The sequence below is a fragment of the Thermobia domestica genome, chromosome 1, assembly GCF_964235325.1.
Source record: "Thermobia domestica chromosome 1, izTheDome1.hap1.1, whole genome shotgun sequence".
Lineage (NCBI taxonomy): Eukaryota > Metazoa > Arthropoda > Insecta > Zygentoma > Lepismatidae > Thermobia > Thermobia domestica.
This window is the reverse complement of record NC_137454.1, coordinates 397060988-397077619: the sequence shown is the minus strand read 5'-3', so window position 1 is coordinate 397077619 and position 16632 is coordinate 397060988. Positions and strand designations below refer to the sequence as shown.

The following is a 16632-nucleotide window of genomic DNA, read 5'->3' as shown; positions in this document are numbered from 1 at the left end:
TTGTTTGTTGATCATAAAGAACTTAATGGTAACGTTTTGTTATAGTAGTTCAACAAACAGTAGCAGAAAATAGATAAAAGCAACAATCGGCATGATAAAATTGATTTCCTGTAAACTTAGACAAATGGGACATAGTATCATCATATACCTCCGAAGAGGAGGAATACGTTCGTTGGAAGTGCACTTTATTTTATTTTATTTCACAAGTAAACTATTATTGTCAGATTGAATAGTTTTAAAAAGAAAAACCTCTGAAGTATCGCCAGAGATCGTAAGAGAAATTTCTCTCCTGTCACTTAATTCGTTTAATATATTTGTATGTATGGATTTAAGTAATTAATCATTAAAACACAAATAGTAATTGTTCTTTTATATTTGATTATTTCAGCCAATTCCTTACTGGCTTTATAAATTGCATGGCTTGAATATCAGCTACAATTGTGAAATATGTGGCAACTATACGTACAAAGGACCAAAGGCATTTCAGAGACATTTTGCAGTAAGTATGCTTTCCGTTCTTATTTACATTGGTATTGGTAGTGAAAATGAACAATAAATAATCTGAGCTAATTTTTGATATTGATATGTTAGGGGACCCCGTAATCTAATGGTGTGAGAATAATTCTTGGTAAGTGCATAAAAGAGAAGGGGATGAAATTAGACTGAAAATTGTATCGTTGGAAGGTTGTTCTGAACCATGATCCTAGAATAAATAAGGATGTCTCAGGAAAATCTTTCCTGAGTTCCTGCTTTATGCGGGAATCTCGGGTATTGTCGGGATATTCTTAGCACATTATTAAATATTTGTAACCTTACTTTTCAAGCTAGAAACCTGAATTTGTGTACACATATTCAGCATACACCTTAGTATTTTGCAGTTGATTTTGAGATCTGTGCGTAAACACAGGGGGGTGCAGAGGGATCCAAACATAGAAAAAGGGAATTTTTTCATTAGAAATCCCTATTTCCCTCAAAATTTCTTTCCTTGGGGTACGTGATAGGCTCATGTGAGTGGTACCGTTTGAAAGGCTATTCTATTCTGAAGAGAATGAAGTACGAACTGTGATCCTAGAATAAATAGGGATAATACTGTAGCTGCTTGACTGAAAGTCCATAATTTACATAATTTACCTGTAAAAAAGCATAAATTTAAAAGGGTAAACTTTCTATTTGAACTGGAAGCGGCAGAAATCAACCACTTCCGGTTTTAACATTTATCGCTATAGAGTAAAATTGGTAACGAGAAGCGGTTTTCTGAAATAAATTAAGCGTCCCAAGAATATATTCTTTCTTCACTCTAATCCCTATACAAAAACCGAAAATGGTAGAAATCTACTACCACATTTCCGGTTTCAATATTGAGAAAATATCACGCTATACAGATAAAACTCTTTCCCATTCTGTACATGTGACACTGCTACTTGAATAATATTGTGGAACATTCAAATGGTTAAACAACCCGTGACAGCTGCTTCACTCTCCGTAGCATAGAATATCTAATGTGTTTGACATTACTGAAATATTTTACTAATAATATATGACCAATGTATTTCAAATAACATTATATGATCAGATTACGTGTTTCCGCTACGATTATTGAAGTGCCAGAGTTGTGTAGTACCGATGCTAGTTCAATAGTATCAAATGAATGACCACTAAAGCAAGTAATTATGCTTTGGATTCTTTTCTCGTTCTGTAGGAATGGCGACATGCTCACGGAATGCGATGTCTTGGAATTCCAAACACAGCACATTTTGCCAACGTCACACAAATTGAGGATGCTCTTTCTTGTAAGTATTTCTGTTATATTGTTTTCAGTAGTTAAAGATATGTTATATATATATATAATATGTAGAATTCTGGCTTTTAGGGTAGAGCTAAAAAATAATATATTACTTTTGTTTTGGCGGGGGGACTTCCGTATCACCTTTTATTATTATTATATAAAAGTTTGTTCTTATATAAGAGTAATAATTATTACACATAAAATATAAGTTCCTCTTAGATATTCTGGTTGTTGGTTGGTGAGTTTGTAGGAACCCAATGACCAAGCGTCTTAAGACAAAGCAAGGCTCTTTTGGCCAAGGTGTATAGGTACACTCATGTCCAAAATTCTTGTCGCATGTCTATGTACAGGTATATGTTGTTGTAGGAATATAATTTGATAACGAATTCGCCCGGTATTTCTTATAATGTTAGTATGTGTACAATCGGCAAAGACATGTATATGTCATATTTCATGTCAAAAGAGTAGTAAATAAGAACAACAAAACGAAAACAAAACGTTCTTGTCCATTTAGCAACATTTTATTTTACTCATTCTAATTTTCGTATTTATAATTCTTTTGCTATGAAATTTAGCTGACAGACCTTCACATGATTTCGCTTGTACTCTTCATTGAGTTTTTTTTTTTTTTTTTTTTTTCGGAGCTCATCTCGCACAGACTTTGTGAAATTTGAGCCTGTTATGCATGATGTCATAAGCAGTGCCATGACATAATCTGCATATGGGTTGCCACTTCTTCAACAGTCACTCGTCTGTTATTCAGAATCAAGACACGGACTCGTTCAGTAATGTTATCAGTTGTTGCTGTAGCTGGACGCCCTGCTCTTTCCTCATCCTTCATGCTCGTCTGACCACTTCTGAAGTGTTCAACCCACTGGGAAACACTTCACTGTGGCAACACAATGTCTCCGTGTTGTGCTGAAAGTATTCTATGAATTTCCACTCCGGATACACCTTCAGACCACAAAAAACGCATGACCGAACGCTGTGGTGCACCCAGAGTGGCGCGATTATATTTACTTCCTAATAACAGCGCAAAGCGGACTGATGTGATAACGCTCCAACCTATCACATACCAATGGTGACTCTAGCGTCTAGTGAGCACTCAATATCGTAGATCCAACCTGAAAAGAAATAAAAAAATATTGCCGTTACTTATTGACTTATCTTCGTATATTATGTATATAGTAAAAGAATAAAAGCAACCGATAGTATATTGGGAAAAGCAAATAACTGTAAGTATCGGGAAAAATTGTAATATTATTAAACTACCAGTGTTGCGAGACGGACAGAGAGAGAGTGGGGGGTGTGCGCACACACACAAATAATATATAGATATATATATATAAATAAATCATGTAAAATATATATGGACATTTGAATAAATACTAATCTAGCACTTGTTGGAGTATAAGAGCACATTAATTGACACTATCCGTTGTTAGAAAAGAAAGAGGATTTTTTTTATAGGCTCCAGAACAAAACTAATTATTCATTGATAAGGCTTCTGCCTTAATGTACGGAATTGATAACGTTCAGATATTATGTTAAGTTTAGAAGCATAATACATTTTCATTTATTCTTTAAGTTTTGTGTAGGATTTTTTGGATGGAGAAGCTGGCCAACACACACTTGTATTACATAACTGTTTGTAAGCCTCGGCTGACTCTTGCTCTTTTGTTTTGGTCTCGTTTTCTGTACAATAAACATAGCTTTTATGCTGATTTTTTTTTTTCGTGTTTACACCTCATTTTTTAGTCTTTCCTCGGATTATCCACGATTTTCGCTATTCGAGGTGCCCTTGCCACTTAATTCCGCAGATAATCGCTGCTTTACTCCGTACCCATATTAGTTTAAGCATTATTATTCTTATAACCGAATGTTGGTTGATATTCAAACTTAACAATAATAAATTTGTTAACTGTAAACAATTAGAGCTTTTATGTAAGCACGACTTTAACCTCAATTGTTAAATGTAAACAATTAGAGCGTTTACGTAATCACAATTTTAACCTCAATTTGTGAAGTATAATCAATTAGAGCTTTTACGTAATCATGATTTTAACCTAAATATGTTACCTAAAGAATTAGAATTTTCTATGTAAGAACGATTTTAATCTAAATTTGTGAAGTTAAACAATTAGAAGTTTTACGTAAGCACGATTTTAACCTAAATTTGTTAACTGTAAACAATTAGAATTTCTATGCAAGCATGATTTTAACCTAAAGTTGTGAAGTTAGCACGATTTAACCTCAATTTGTTAACTGTAAACAATTAGAGCTTTTACGTAAACACAGTTTTAACCTAAATTTGTGAAGTTAAACAATGAGAGCTTTATGTAAGCACGATCTTAGTCCAAATTTGTTAAGTGTAAACTATTAGAGGTTTTACGTAAGCACGGTTTTAACGTAAATTTGTTAAGTGTAAACAATTACAGCTTTTACGTAAGCATGATTTTAACGTAAATTTGTGAAGTTAAACAATCAGATCTTTACGTGAGGACGATTTTTATCGATAATATAAAGCGGGTTGAATGCTCGAGCACAGCGACTAGTACTTCGTAAATGTAGTTCATTCAATGATTTTTATTTCTATTGTATTGACTGTTTTTCTTTCTTTCTTTTAAAGTGTGGGAGAAGCTAAAGATGCAGAAACAAGGAGAAAGATGGCAGCCGGAACAAGAAGAGGAATTTGAGGATTCTCAAGGAAACGTTGTGAACAGAAAGACATTCGAAGATTTGAAACGACAAGGATTGCTATGAAAATACTCTTCTGCATCCATGTACATACTTTCATTTCACAAAAAAATCTTTTATTTTGCATTTTGTAAACGCTCACACTTTTAATTGGAATACATAGAGTAGAAATAAAATTATATTCATGAAAAATAAGGTTATTTATTTGTCTGCTTGAAAAGATTGACTGCCTAGAATTAGGGCAACCAGATTCTGACAAGTGTAGAGTAGGACAGATATAATAGTATATATACTGCGTTGGTAATATGCATGTCCGTATTTCATTTAACGTTAACATGAAGTTAATCATAAAAAAAAAAAAAAAAAAAAAGTATTGTAACAATTGAACATTGCACCAACTACTTGCATAACGAGGAAGTTCGTAATTTATACCGTTTACCAAACATTCTTAAGAGTCAGAAGGGCTTGTCATGTAGCCAGAATGGAAGAAATTGGAAACGCTTTCCAAGTTTTCACTGGAAATCCAAATAGGAAAACGACCACTAGGAAGACCGAGACACAGATGGGAGGATAATATTAATATGGATGGATCCAGTTACGCGACATTGAACCACCTGTGTCCATAGGCAATAGAACTATATTAAGTTGATATATTACGCTTCACTTTGTTTGACAAAAAATTTTATTATAGGAACTAAAGTGTTTCTCTAGTAAAGAGGATTTCGAGGTTTTCACAATTTAGCTTTTTACATTACTAAAACAGTTTTTGTGATTTTCTCATAAAATGGCACCCATATATATCTATATCTATCTATCTATTTGGGTGTCAATCTTCTCCAAACGCTATGACGCCAATCCCCCCCCCCCAAATTAACAAAATACCCCCCTCACATTTAATTTTACACCTCTTCCTATCACAACACGTGGTAAAAAAAAAATCAAGACACATTGCGATCACACAAATTTTTAAATTTAAATGTAGTTTATTTGTGCATCTGGTAGTATCCACTCTTTTTATTCTTCTGTTCGTCTTTTCTTCAGACTTCTCTGTTACCTGTAAGGTTGAATTGTCCATGACCAAAAGAGGAAACGTACAGCTCCTGTATAAAGCAAAACATATTCTTCATTTCTGCACAAATATCTGGATTTTTCAATAACTAATGCAAACCTGTAGGCATAATTCCACACACACAAAGTTGTGGGCATTCTCTTTGAACAATAGCTGCCATACCAGTTTTTGCATTTGCAACCGACTTCATTATTACATTGTTCAAATCATCCAAGTTATCCTTTCTTAAATTGACCTGAGTTAAATTTCGAGAGATAATATTGGTATAAATTGTCCAATTTAATTTAGTTTCAATTCTGTTTACCATAGAATAGTGTGTTCTGGCCTGCTGAAATTGATCATATCTTTTTAGAGATACTGGATGAGTAGAGATAATTATAGGGAAATGATCACTACCAAATGAATCATAATATACTTTCCATGAGGCTTGGATATATAATGATATTTTACATAAAGTAATATCTGGAACACTTACACCATCTAAAGATATTCTAGTGGCTGTGCCATCATTTAATAATAAATACGGTGAAGTTAGTAATGCTTGATTAAAATTTTTCCTGTCATGTTTATTTTTGTACTACCAGTTAAAAAAGATTGTGTAGTAGTGTCTCCGAAAATATAATCAAACTTATTTTGATGTAAAATATCAGTCCAAAATTTGCTATTAGGAAAAATATCAGGAGGTATATATAAATCTGAACAAAAACACCAGAGGTGCAAAAAGTGCAGCCAAGTTCGTCAGCCTCAAAAAGTGTTGAGATGAGGATGGATGAGCCAAGTTCCTTGGCCACTGCATATGAAACGAATACTAGAACTTGGCGCGAGGTATATAACGTTCGAATAAACGAAGGTACCTTTTCCTAGTTTTACGACCGGGACATTTCAGCCCTAAGGCTTGTGGTGACCACCAAATCTACCATACTCACAAACAGCATCCCAACAACACCATAAGGCTCGTCAACATCATTTTCCTTAACACCTTGTGGAAGATTATAGGTTTTTCTTGTATGGATTTCGAACCATCAACCTTACTGCAGTATATACGAGCCTTAGCCCATTAGCAAAGTTGATATTCCTAAGGCGGCTGGGGTGGCCCAAAACCCACCACCACAATCTCTTAAGGATCTTTAACATCATTTTCATTGACACCTCGCGCCAAGTTCCAGTGTTCGTTTCAGATGCAGTGGTCAAGGAACTTGGCTCATCCATCCTCATCTCAACAGTTTTTGAGGCTGACGAACTTGGCTGCACTTTTTGCACCTCTGGTGTTTTTGTTCAGATTTCATTGCTTTTTGTAGTACACCTTATTAATATCGTATATTGGGAATCTTGTCACATATTGCTGAACTGAAATTTAGGATTGTACATTTTCAAAGGAGTCATAATGTGCCATATGCAAGATTACCTGATACTTGTTTCAAGAAATCCTAGTTTATCTTTTTACTTAAATCATTTTTGTTATAATAATTATTTTTGCATGAATATAGCAAATTTCCATTTCGCGACCACTGTGGTTACAAGCAAGCCCACATTCGAGCTATCATCAAGTAAGGGGATCACATTACGTAGAGTACCGCGTAGCATGATGTCGATTCCTGGACATATCCGAAATTCTTTCCAACACGCCACTGCTGCGGCAGCTGAGAGTCGTAAACGTCGCCGTCTGCTTTGATCTGATGCGTATTCAATGGTAGCTAGCCGGACATGGGAGCAGGGTAATCCTCGGGTTTTTGGCTCCATCGCCAAATGTGTGATACAAGATTTGACATTGTGATGTCTCTAATGAAACGTTACCTAAATGGTACGTTAAAAGTTCAAAGCTAAACCAACTATGGATATAAAGAGCAAGTCATAAAACACCATTTACTTAGAAATTTATCAGGCTTGATATCTATAAGAAGATAGTTAAACAGTATTTAACTAGGGTATGTAAGTTGATGTTACAGAATTTTAAATAAAAAATGAACACAGACTTTGAAATAGGTACTGCAAACTAAAAAGATTAAGGTAGAGAGATATGAATTGAGTAGGGGATGAACTTTCAGAATGTTTGGTGTAAGAATTCCCAATTGTCTGCTTGGTACTTTGCCTTGCTTTGTAGGTAAAAATACATGGTCTTGTTTCTGGATGAGCTGATGTGAATCCGTTGAAATTTAGTTCTTCAATCCTCTCTTTTCTCCTCGATCGGTAGTTTTGTTCTCGGAATGTCTTCCAGGTCCCAGCTTAGATCTTCTCCAACTTAAATATGGAAGTTGAGATACAATGTAACACCTTTCATGATTATGAGAAAGGTCGACGTCATCTCGGGTGTTGTACATGAAGGCTGTGGACTTTAAGTACACGCGTCTCCTTTAAACCACATCTGACGACATGAAACTCAGCAGAATCTTTTAATGTTGCAGAGAAGCGAATGGAAACTCCCCATGCTAGGCCAAAATTGCGGAAGACAAAGGTCTTAGAATGTTTATTTTCCTCGTTACAAAGCAACTAGGAAGTTCACTGTCATACACCAGCAATCAATTATATTTCTTAAAAGCTGACACGGGGAAGCAAAATACAAACAACGAGGTGCAATGGAAGGAAAAGATGAAGAAGAGCAAAGTTTGTGGAAATGAACTGAGAAAGAAGTCTGCATAATGTATGTATGTTTATTGTGTAAAGAAAATAAATAAAAAAAAAAAAATTACAAAAGCACTCCCAGAGCTTTAGGATGCATCAACGATTTGTTTTTAAAAATCTATAAAATTAACGATGATTCCTTGAGCTGACATCAACGGGACTCTTTCATAACAATAATCAACATTAATGTACTTGCTTTAGAAACAGATCAACCAGGTAGTTTTCACACACCAATCCAAGTTCAATGTTGGCCACATTACATTATAACTCCCTAAAACACTTACTTAATCGTGTCTCCGCGACATACTCCTTTTCCTCTTCGTAACAGATCTGGTAGTTCGTCTTAACCTGTTACTTTCAACTTCTTCTTGGACTTTTTCAGCCAAAGGATTCCAAGCCCATTTTCTATCGTTTACACGCTTGTGCTTCGTTTTATTCACCTCAACGATCTTTAGATCCGGTCTATAATTAATACGTAATCTGTTGATTTCTCTCACTGCACTTTCCAAAGCTTTTATTTCACTCGGATCAAAATTTATTAGGTGTAGTCCGCTAAGGGACCTCACACGTGACAGTGCTACATAGGATTGACCACACGTAAATACATTCGTTCCTATATCTAAGACAACGCTATTCAAGCTCAGACCCTGACTCTTATGAAGAGTAATGCCATAAGCAATTGAGATTGGAAATTGAGCTCGAAGTACGTATGCCTTGTTCATTAACTGAAACTTAGCCTTTGTCCACTCCAAATCATGCACTAAACCATGAGCAAATCTGATGCGAACTGACTACTCTTTCGTTATTATCAACATCCCAAGCAACAGATTCGACCACACCAATTGCGCCATTCACCAGTCCCAGAGTAACGTCAATATTACGTCGAAGTATCACTTTCACGCCTACCTTTATCATAATCGTATGTTCAAGACCAGCTGTCACCGAACAGTCCTCTAGTGCCTTTTCCTATGCTGCTTCTACTTTCTTTCGCAAATACCTGGGACATTCAATAGAGTTCTGAGCAAGCAATTTTATTTCTGGGGATGGTATATTTTCTAACATAGCCTGGTTAAGTATGCTACACATGTTTCTAGTTGGAAGCAGGCAAACAATTTCACGAGGAAAACTTTCAAACAGTTCCGTATTTTCTCGCAGCCTACCGCCCATGCTTCTACTCCTGAAAAAGATCTTTCGAGAGTTTAACAATTTTACATTGCATTCTTCCAGTGCGCCTACACGAATCCTTTTGAGAACATCAGTAAATTCTGGATCGTCTTGTTGGCGCATGTTTATCGTAAGTTCGTCATACGTGAACAACTCCCTCCAAAGATTGATTACATTAATACCTCCGATGTAGTTTTCAACCTGTTTTCTCGAAAGCGTTTCATATGCAGGATGCCCATGCACGGGCGGCAACTGAAACAGATCACCAAATAATAGAATATGCTTTCTCCCAAACCAACCATCATGTTCAGCAGCAGTACGAAAAATTTCTGCCATTCGCATATGAGTGTAGACGAGCGTAACGTTAGAAACCATAGAAATCTCGTCAATGACAAAAAGAACTGTATTCTGCATTTCCGCGTGCACTGTCTTTCAAACATCATTGGACAAGAACCTAAATTTCGTGGCACTACCATGTTCAACAGGTAATTGAAACAGCCGATATATTGTGACCTCATTTACGTTAGAAAGCAGAAATCCAGTTGGAGCGCTCCTTGCTACATTTTTGCCAAGTTTTTGCCTAACCCAAGCTCTTATGGTATTAATAAGAAGGCTTTTATCAGTTCCTCCTGTTCCACTTACAAAGTATCTAATGAGATTTCCTCCTCTTTCACTGCTGCAAATTCCATCCATAACATATTGAACAACTCGTCTTTGATCTGCAATAAGCTGACTAACCATTTCTTCTACGCCACGGTCTTCATCTATCATAACATTTTCAGCTTTCAAATCGTCCATAGCCGATATTAGCTCGTTAGGCTGAAAATCTACCGAGTTATCAGGTCCATAATCTTCAATGTCATCACCAGCATCAAGCTTAGCAATCTTTGTTTCTATTAATTCAAACACGTGCTCAACTCTCTCGCGTAGATCATTTTGTAGTATTTCGTATTTCAAGCCCTCCTTTAAAGTGTCTTTGCAAGCATGGAAAGCTTCGGTGTATGTGCTGAAACCACTCAAAAGATCATCCAGCTTTCGCCATGGCTTGAACATCGGCAACAAGGAGTAGAAATACAGCTCCGGATTTTGATCGGGGTTGTATTTGTAATGGTTGATTAAATACGGACGTTTTCGTTTTCTCAACCACTTGCTTTTACCAACCTCGTAAATACTATCTTCATCATGTACTTTCGCAGGCTTTGATGTAACTACATCGAATAGCCTAGCAAAATTATATAAGCACATGACTTCGAATCCTTTCGGCCTATTCGGATAATAGTCATCAACCCAGGACTCATAAAAAAGGTCAGTCGATTTGGACGGCAGTTTAGATATTTCGGAACGGGACTTCACTCTTCGCTTTCTGGTCATGCTAACATCTAACCACCGAATGGTTTGTATTTGAATCTGTTCCGTAAAGCGGAATGCCAAGGAGCGTGTCACTTGCTTCAAGGGCACCGCAGTCCCTATGATTCAATGCCCGTAATCCTATGTTGTGTAGTCTACTACACAGCGATTTGATAGAATTAATTTGTTCGAAAGTATCCATTACATGACCTTTCTCGCTCTTCGTTGTGTACTTTGTCACAGTAGTTCAAGATTGCCGATTTTTCTCCAACAAGCTGCAAATCCATATTCCCGTTCCACGCTAACAGTACTGCGAGATTGTAATCGTTTATGAAAACCTCATCTTTGCTTCTCGGAAGTGCATATAGTCTACTGTTACTGGTCAGAGTCTTGCGACCAGCTATAGATTCCGTTACACTTCTAAGCACAAACTGATCACTTTCAGTCCTCGGGAAACCAAAACGACAAACCTTTTTGAAACCAGTCTTCGTCTTCTTATTTCGCATACAATAATTATTATGCCGATGCCTTTCGAAGTTTTGACGCGCGGGAACAAAGTTGGGTTCAGATTCCTATCGGGCACTTTGCAGGTTACATATTTCAAATAAGCTCGCTTACTTCTTTCTCTGATGAAGTACCTATAACGGGTGCATCCTTTACCCATAGCATCAGATGAAAGTGTTGCAGCCCACGTGACTGATATTCTCGTCTCCAGAAATAATGTTCAATTTTTCCCAAAGGCGCAGCATCAGACAAAAGGAAATCTAGCATGGCCTTGAATTTATGATCTATAAAGGGAGATGTGGAAACTGGATCAATAGCCACTAACTCGGCAATCGATTTCGTCGCCATCTCCGGGCCATTTACACTCTTAATATAGTGGCCTAGGTCCTCCCAAAGCAACTCACTAGGACTAATAGTCAAATATGGTCAGGTAGCCGGACCATAATACTGTGTCATACACTGAACGTCATTTCGAGAGCGGGTCCAATATTGCTCAGTGTTACGCAATCGAGAGAAAATTGCCATCAACTCCACCTCTAGTTCTTTAGAAAGCATATCAATATACTGTGTGGCAGTCAACTTCACCTTGGTATTCAAGGTGTTAAGATTATAAAATGTCCCAGCACTAAGTTGTCGAAGATTCGCGTCATTCAACAAATAAAAAAGATATTGCTGGTTCAGACGGAATTGCGAGTGCTTCGACTTCAGCCTCGCCTTGATAAATGCCGAACTAGTTAACTTTATTTCCCTCACATGAAATTGTCCAAACTTTCCCTCCGGGTAAAGATCAGGAAAGTACTTCACGTCTAAAAGCTTATCGCGGGAATCCAAGGAATCGGCCCTTATCCAGAGCATTTGATAAAGAGCAGAAACCTTGATGTTTTTCCTGTTCTCGTGAATAGGATATATTGTATATTGCGCGTAGCAATCTTCAATGTCTTCCTCCAGCGTTATCTGTGTTACAAGAGCCGCACCTTCCCTGTTCTCTCGTATGTCATCTGCAACCTCCGATATATCGCACTCTACCCGATCTAAGTTATCTAACAAATCAGCAGGACATTGCGGTAAAACAATGGAGCGTTACAGGTGATTGCAACCTTTCAGATACTGTAGAACTCTATAAATCTTATCCACCGAAACGAGCGACTCCCAGATGATTTTGCTTTTTGACGGAGCACCACGAACCATTACGAATAACTCGTGAGTTATTATTTATGAGTTCTTCCGGTTTAAAAATTTTCTCAAGTGTGTATTCCTCCAGGGGCAAGGGCTAATGAAAAGTCCTGCATTTAACCTTTTTCACCAATTGCCTGTTCGGTCGGAATGTTTTTTTTGTTTGTTTGTTTGTTTGTTTTCAACTTGTTGCATGTTTACAACAACTTGAAAAGCTTTGGCTCTTTGAATTAGAAGTTTTTCGTAGTCATTAAGCGGTTGCATTTCGTCTGAACGATCGCTTACAAATAACCCATTTAATATGCATGTAGGAGGCAGAGCATTTTTGTAAAAAAAAGCTAAGACAGTAGTTGCAAAACAAACTACTTCGCAAAATTTGTTTCTCGTCTAGATAATCTGTAAGCTTTTTCCACATTGCACACGTTAGTGGTTTTCTAATCTTTTCGAGACAAGTTACATCACTACGAAAGCAAATCGTAGTGACAAGATATGCAATCGTGTATAGGTATATCTAGGGATTTCTTTGTCAGGGCCTTAAACGATGTTTCAAATTTTCTAATTATATCATCCTCCCTAATACACTGCTTTCTATTACTTTTCAGGACAAATTTTCCGCATTGAGTCTTTTTACAAATCTCTCTTAAACTCTCAGCATCGGCCTTCTCCATAGAGAAGTCAATTGTGTGCAAATATTTTACGCATTCAATCAACAAATACAGTTTTCTTACCAACGTACCGAACTTTAGGGAAATGTGGCATGATTTGCTTGAATAAACACATATCCCTGCTAAAATTCCACATTACTAACCTCTTAGGATTGCTATTACATAGCAATGTCAGGATACATCGCAGTGTCTGTAGCTGTTTAAAGGTAGTCACATATTAACTGCATTGCCAAACAACTTTGCCGCCATATTTATCTTCCGCTTCAACCACACGGCTCTTGGGAAGTGTGTGAATGGAAGGGCCGAATATCCATAGGAATTTCGAAAATATGACTAGTTGCTCGTCCGCATTCTGCATTCTTTCAACAAACACACTGACTAGTTTTTTCATACTTTCCCAAACATTCATGTATTGCCAAACAGCCTTTGATCTCTCAAGCAGAGTTTACTTTAGCAATGCTTCTGCTTCCATGCGTTTTTCTGCAGCACTTCTTCCACTAACCTTTTTGGCCAATTTTAAAAGAACTGCCTCCAAATTTCCCTTAAATTTAAACAAAGACCTATTCCGTAATTCGTATTTTTGCTTTAGTTGTTTTACAGTGCCCCTAATATCCTTCAAATCTGCTATTCTTTTGGCAGTATAACGCCTCACCGCACTTCGGTTTACCTCCGGATTACGTTTGTTGTAATTTGCAACTGCCTTTCGGTGAACATGAGGTTTTTTTTGTAGCATATTTCTTAACAGCCTTTCGGTTAACATGGGGATTTTCTCCATGTATTTCTTAACCGCCTTACGGTGAACATTAGGTATTTTTCACGTATTTATCAACCGCTTTTCGGTTAATGTTTTTTTCGCGCGTATTTCTCAGAATTTCGTCTGATTTGTTCAGCCCTACTAAGATGAGAACTTTTCTTGGCACCATGTTTAATTTTTCTTGGACTTCCAAACTTCTTTTTAGATGCACTCGATTCAACACTAATTTCTGCATCCCATGTCGTTTGTTTACAGAATGGATTCTTAGGTGACCTCTTAACAACGAGCTCCATTTCACTTCCTCTACTAACCTTACTTAATACACACTAGAAATCTTCATTCCCTTGTCTTCTGTCTAAATCGTCTAACACCTCGTGCGCATCAAAATGACCACTCTGTAGGTCTTCCGAAAACCTAAGTCTTTTTGGGAATCCGGACCCGAAACTGTAAATATGCTTCCCGTCCACATAGATTTCAAAACGATGACCATTAAATATTTCCGATGCCGCTTGGACTTCGCATGCAGATCCACAAGTCATGTGCCTCATCATCGTTTGCACGTATTCTCGGGAAGAAGGATAGGGATTTCCAACGTCACATGTCCGCATTCTGTATTCCTCCCATCTTCCCACTTTATATTCAACTATGTGAATTCTGATTTCTAGATAACGTTCTTCATTACCAAACAAGAAATACGATAGTGCCCGAAATAAACACGATCCGTCCCCCAAAATTTTAATAATTTTGACCTTCAACTCAGAGCCGTCGGCTAATCTTATCATCTCCATCTTCATTCGTCCTTAAATAGCCTAAACAACAGAAATTCCAATATACATAATATTTCCAGTTGAAAACCTCAAATAAACAGAACACCTATTGTACGTTACTAAGAAACAGATACGTGAATATCAATTCAAACAGCTACTATAGATGATACATACATGTAGGCTACCTAAGAATTTACGATAGATTTAGGAAAGATTTATGATAACTGAAAAAGTTTGGAATGGCTGACTTCTTGTTATACTGAAGTGTAGATTCTTAATCGACTGGGGCTGCGGCAAACGTTAGATTTATTTTTAATACAATTTTCCAATGAGTGAAAAAGGGAGCGTCTAAACAGAAACTGCGCCAGAGTTATTCTTATTTACTATCCGCAGTTGAGTTTGTTTCTTGTTTCTACAACCACTATCGTGGTTGTAAATAGTAGTTGCTGCAGCCATAAGCCATGTCAGCTATTACCATCTAAATTGTTAAAAAGTTTCAAATTGTTTTAAGCACATGGATATGCACTATAGTTTGGAGAAAATGGCGCAGACATAATGCCCGAAATCGCTCGTGTTAAACTAATTGTTTTTCAGCTATGAACGTTGTACAATTAATATTATTATCATTATATATGTCCACACTAAGAAAAAAATCGTAACAGGATATAGTATACGACAGTACCTCATCATTCAGCGAGGACTCACGAAGTGCAGTCTTTTACGGATTATTCATTGAGGATATAGGAACTTGAAAATGAGGTAACAAGGCGACTTTCGTTTAGTTACTGAGTAATATAAAATAATATGTACGTCGGTTTGCGTTGCGTTTCGTTGTGTTTTATGGTATGCGAAGAATAATAATGTGCCCTTGTACGTAGTGTATGAATATATGTGGGGGATTTGAAACACATATCGCATGTCACGTGCACGTGGATGCTTCTTACTACTTCTAAATGTAATAAAATCATTTTTATACGAGGTGCAACAGTAGGAAGTATCCACGCTCACAGATCATGAGGTACTGTTGTATACTATTACCTCGTAACACACTGCAAGAACTAAAAAAGAACATTTGTATCAGAATAAAATTGAATTAAACTGGAGTTCGAGATGGCTGTTCCTACATCGAACGCCATTTAATCTCCACACAATTTAGTTTATCTATAATTTCATCAAGAGCACGTTACTAAGTTCCGTGGTAGTCTTAGCAACAGAGTCCATCAACATATAATCCAAATGCACTTTAAATATATATTACTCAATAGCTTCTATACCACAAATAATTAGCTATAACTAAGCCACAGATAATCCACTAAACATAATCGATTAATAGAGTCGATTATCTAACAGATACATCCAAAATTATCCATTATCCATTATTTGCACAGCATAAACCTGAAAACTTATAATATAAGCATGTGAATTATTTAAAAACATTACCAGCCCATGACATATCTCCTAACAATTAATGACCCCTCAAAAAGAAATAGAACACAAATAAATTACAAGGAGTGAGACGGAAATTAGGTGATAGGCACCCTGAATCAGAAAAGCGTGATTACTATTATCAGGAGGGCTCCTGCTAGCATTTTCGCCGATCCCAAGAGGTTCGTCCAATACATGGCTGAAGTAGCACTCTTATTGGCCACGTAAGGATGACGTCACAAAGATTCAAGTTCAACCTGCTACTATCCTTGTTGCTTTCGTTTCTCTGTTTTGTGTATGTGAATGTTTAAAAACAGAGAGAGGAGATTATCAATATTATTATTTGTAAAATACATTGCATTATAATTCTTGATTTATGTTCACTTCTTATGTCGTACAAATAAATTATCCTTAAATAAGTCTTCGTCCAAATAAAAGTGTTATAAAAAGCACTTCACATGAATGTTATTATTGACTGCAATTTTAACATTTTTATTAAATCACAGTCACAATATTAGCTGAAGGCAGGCCCGTAGCCAGCCCGAAAATGTAGGGGGGGCCCTGTGGAAGTTAGGGGGACCCGATCCGAAAATATTAGTTCATCCCATAATAAAGTTCATTTGCAAACCTACCGTGAAAATTTTAGAGGGGGCCAGTAAAAA

General features: G+C 36.7%; 1 protein-coding gene and 1 long non-coding RNA gene across 2 annotated transcripts in view; one reads left to right on the top strand and one right to left on the bottom strand.

Annotated features, from left to right (window-relative positions):
• noi (splicing factor 3a subunit 3 noi) overlaps positions 1-4675 on the top strand; it is a 44084-nt gene extending 39409 nt beyond the window's left edge. The window contains exons 10-12 of the mRNA XM_081732787.1: positions 389-499; positions 1700-1790; positions 4416-4675. Of these exons, the coding sequence (XP_081588913.1) occupies positions 389-499; positions 1700-1790; positions 4416-4549 (336 nt within the window). The 3' untranslated portion in view covers positions 4550-4675. The remainder of the gene's footprint in view (positions 1-388; positions 500-1699; positions 1791-4415) is intronic.
• LOC145665483 (uncharacterized) lies at positions 2399-16115 on the bottom strand. Its single transcript, XR_014127557.1, has 2 exons — positions 15986-16115; positions 2399-2910 (listed from the first exon to the last, which is right to left on the bottom strand). It is a non-coding gene; the product is annotated as an uncharacterized LOC145665483 (long non-coding RNA).
• Between the last annotated feature and the right edge of the window lie 517 nt (positions 16116-16632).